The following is a 4,148-nucleotide window of genomic DNA, read 5'->3' on the forward strand; positions in this document are numbered from 1 at the left end:
TCCCGCCTCCCCCTCCGCTCCCTGGCGCTCCCGGCCTCCCGCCTCCCCCTCCGCTCCCTGGCGCTCCCGGCCTCCCGCCTCCCCCTCCACTCCCTGGCGCTCCCGGCCTCCCGCCTCCCCCTCCGCTCCCTGGCGCTCCTGGTATTCCACCACCTCCACCAGGGATGGGTGTCCCTCCTCCACCTCCTGGGCTTGGGGGATGGGGAGCCCCTGGAGTTCCAATTCTTCCATATGGAATGACTCCTAAAAAGGCTTATAAACCAGAGGTACAGCTGCGAAGGCCTAACTGGTCCAAGGTAAGACCTTTCTCTCATCCAGAGCCTGCTGCCCATTGTATTCTTTTCCAAGGCATCCCATCTCAACTTCCAGCTTTAATTGCCTTAATCTCTCCTTCCATTTTCCCCCAGTCTTTTGAAGGGTCTAATTTTGTTGCCCTGCTTCTGCAGAGTGTGGAGAGTGAACCACCTTTGGAATGGAAGTGTCTGGTGCTTGAGGGCCACAAGAACCTCTAAGTAGCTCAGGCTTCCCCTGTAGTGTGATGCTGTCTCCATACAGTTGTGGAGATGCAGAGAAGCAAGCTCTTTCCTAGTTGGCCTGTAGCCATTGGTTATTGGAGTCTCTTATGTTTAATTTTGCTGGTATTATTTATTGAATATTGTATGCCCTCTACCTTATAGGAAGCATTTTGAAGGCAGCACTGTGGTGATACCGATTTAATAATCACAACCTTTCTGAAATATACAAGCAGCAGATAATTCTGCCGCTCTAGAAAGCCTAGGCTGTTTTATCATGTACATTTCATTTCCCCCCTGCTCTTTTTTTGAACTAGAACATTGCTAACAAGTGTGTATGTGAACAGAATAGCTGCCCTAAAACTGTGTGACAATCAGCCAGCAATGGGCTTAGCATGGTCATGCTGGAACAAGAGAGCTTTTAGTAGGTTCAGAGGCGGGCATCATTTTTTGTGCGTGCTTCCTTGGTTTAGTAGCGCAGAGAAGTTGCATTTAATGGGTTAATGTTCTGGCCCTCCACCTTTTGGAAGTGTGGAGCCCCAGCTTTGGACCTCTTCTGAACAGACAAGGCCAACTGTCCTGAATTATGGGCAGGTTCAAATCCGCCTCCATCCAAACTGTAGTTGAGTTTGACAGTATCAGTTATCTCTACATCACAGAACCTACCCATAGTTCAGGACAGTTGACCTTGTCTGTTTTTCAGTTTTTAATCATTATCATCTCCATATTCCCAGACTGCCACCTGCAGTACATCCTGAGTGTTATCTCTGTTTATTCCAAATATCTCATACCAATCTGTCTAATACCTGCTGCAATTATCCCGCTATCAATCACACACTCAAAACACACACACATCCTTACTGCTTCTTTTTTTACAAAATGGACGTACATTTTAAAATACCAGCTTAGCATAAGTATACCATAATACAGGTATAATGTATTCTAAAACATATTCTAACAGGTGAATTGACAGAACTGTTTTTGGATGAAAATGTTCTGGGGGGAAGGGACAGCAAACTAGGTGGTGAAGTATTGCATCAGTCTGAATAGCAATAAAGTCAGTCAAATGTGGAACCTGTGTTCCTTATTCACAATGCAGAAATATTGGGGTCTTTTTCAGCTTTATACTCTTCAGTACTCGGCTTAAAAGAACAGGCAGACATACTGATAGAAACAAGTTTTCTGGCAGTGGTGGATGTTGGGTGTAATTGTCTAAGAACTGCTTTTGTTTTCAGGGTGCTCACATGTTTCCAGGTGCTGTCCCACATAAGGTGACAGTCTGACCATAAGGGCTTACAGTACAAGAAACCAAGCAACCTAAAATGAGCATGGGCTAACATGTTACGTTAGTATGTCCTGTATACTATCTCCACATGCTTCTTAGCATAACAATATTTAACTTCATGTAAAAAGACTAGAAGTGAAAGTCTCTTCAGTTAGATTTTGTACAGGTTGGAGAGGTGTAATATAGGAGCCAAAGAAAAGGAAATTTCAGTCACCAAGATAGGAGATGATGGTGTTTGGGGGATAAGTTATTAGCTGCATTATCAGAAAAGAACTTTTGGATCTTCAAAGCTTATGGAGAAGTACACAGCAAAAAATGGACAGTGCAGTTTGAGTGGGAGAGGAATGAAAGATGATCCCAAAATTATGGTTCTCAGTGACAGGAGTGTGGTGACAGTGAGAGCAGGACTAGTGAGAGCTTTGGAGGAAAAGCAAGGAACTGAGATTTAGCTAAGATTGTTTTCAGTTGGGTACAGCTTGATGTGGGAGAAGAGGTTGGTTAGAAAAGGTGGGATGGACAGATTGTTTTTGAGTCACTGGTTTAAAGATACTTGTTGGAGCCGTGTAAGTAGACAAAGTCTCTCAGAGACTCTGTAAAAGGAGAACAGGAGGGGTCAAAAAGATAATCCTGTGGGATACTTGCTCCTCCTTGTTCTCTCTTGGTCAGTGTAGTTCTCTCTATACGAGCACTCTGGGTGTTCTCCGTGCTGCTACGGCCAGTGTGTGTTATACAAAGACAGAGCGCTGCTTGGTCTGGTGGCAAAGGCTCAGGAAGATTTAGTATCTACTCAGCACCTACTCACTCGCACACCTGTCCAAAGGGTTGCAAGATGTAAGCCCTTGATGCTGTTGGTTAGACACAAGGACAGCTCACAAATAGGATTCCCTAGGCCTAATGCACATTCCAAAGACTTCTAGTACCTCTCTTATGCACCAAGCCAAACAGTTCTGTTGATATCACTTATTTACATAGCATATGGAAACATCAATTTCTTCACCAAATTACCCTGATCCTCAGACCTGCTGTCATTATCAGGTGTGTTCTAGACTATGGCACCACATTTATCAATCAACTTTAAAAATTAATTTTAACATTCTGTTGTCTGTTTGAACCTACTCTCACAGGGCAGTGTGAGATCAGCCTTTGGTGAAGCCTGCTTTGGTCTATACTTTAGCAAAGCCTCTATATGAATTGTATATGTATCATTCATTGCTTATATTAATAATCTAATGACGCCTACAAGAGGTATAGAGCTATTTTTTATGTATTAAATTTACTGTATTTACTCAAACCAAAAATGACTCTGAATTTAATGTGACCCCCCCAATAATCAGGTTGTATACTTGGGAAGTTTATACATTTATTATAATTTTTCCATGTCTAGTATCTTAATTATTGGCGGGTTATCTTAAATTCATCTCCCCACTGCTACAGCAGGGGGAGGCAATGGGGGAACAGGCAGTAACCCCCTGCTGCTTGCATACCCCAACATCTACCCCTACCTGTCTCTCCGTACCTACCCTCATTGCCTCTGCCCCCTCTTTATTTTTCTGCTTACCTTCTGGCTCCAGCGGTGCTCCATCCCTGCTCCAGTCCCAGTCTGGTACAGCAGCAGCTCCAGTGACACCCCAGATCTGGAGCCCAGGCCAGAGCCACTGCTGCCACTGTTAATAGGTTGGGTTGGGGTAAGAACAGCTACATGCTCCCTGCCCCAGGATAGAGCAGAGACAGCCCTGCCAAAGCCAGAGGGTAAGCAGTGGTGGGTTGGCGGAGGGTGGGCAGAAGTTGAGTTTCTGACCCTGATCCAAAGCCAGAGTTGTAATTTCAGAATCCGCCCCCCTACATACTCAAATATAAGATGAAAGCTTTCCCCCCCAGTAAATGATGGGGGGTGAAACTTGTACTCGAGCAAATACAGTACATGTCCTCCTTCCCAGAAAAGGCTCAGGGCAAACTCGGGTGTTGCCATGGACATAGTGTTTCTGGACTTCAGCAAGGCCTTTGACACCGTCTCCCACCCCATCCTCATTAAAAAACTAGGCGGCTGTGGCATTGATGCCTACACAGTCAGATGGATTGCAGATTGGCTGAAGGGTCATACTCAGAGGGTGGTGGTAGATGGGTCATATATGACCTGGGGGGAAGTGGGCAGCAGAGTCCCCCAGGGCTCGGTCCTTGGGCCCATGCTGTTCAATTTCTTTATCACCAATTTGGACAATGGGGTGCAAAGCAAGCTGTTTAAATTTGCTGATGATACCAAAATTTGGGGTGAGGTGAGCACACTAGTAGGGAGGGAAAGACTGCAGCAAGACCTGGATAGGTTACAGGGGTGGGCTAACAAAAACAGGATG

At 45.4% G+C, this 4,148-nt stretch overlaps 1 protein-coding gene across 1 annotated transcript in view; it reads left to right on the top strand.

Annotated features, from left to right (window-relative positions):
* DIAPH1 (diaphanous related formin 1) overlaps positions 1-4,148 on the top strand; it is a 196,575-nt gene that overhangs the window by 90,083 nt on the left and 102,344 nt on the right. The window contains 1 exon segment of the mRNA XM_019506582.1: positions 1-296. This exon segment is cut by the window's left edge and continues 9 nt beyond it. Coding sequence (XP_019362127.1) covers positions 1-296 — 296 coding nt within the window.

Source organism: Gavialis gangeticus, unplaced genomic scaffold, assembly GCF_001723915.1.
Source record: "Gavialis gangeticus isolate Ggan-Ray unplaced genomic scaffold, GavGan_comp1, whole genome shotgun sequence".
Lineage (NCBI taxonomy): Eukaryota > Metazoa > Chordata > Crocodylia > Gavialidae > Gavialis > Gavialis gangeticus.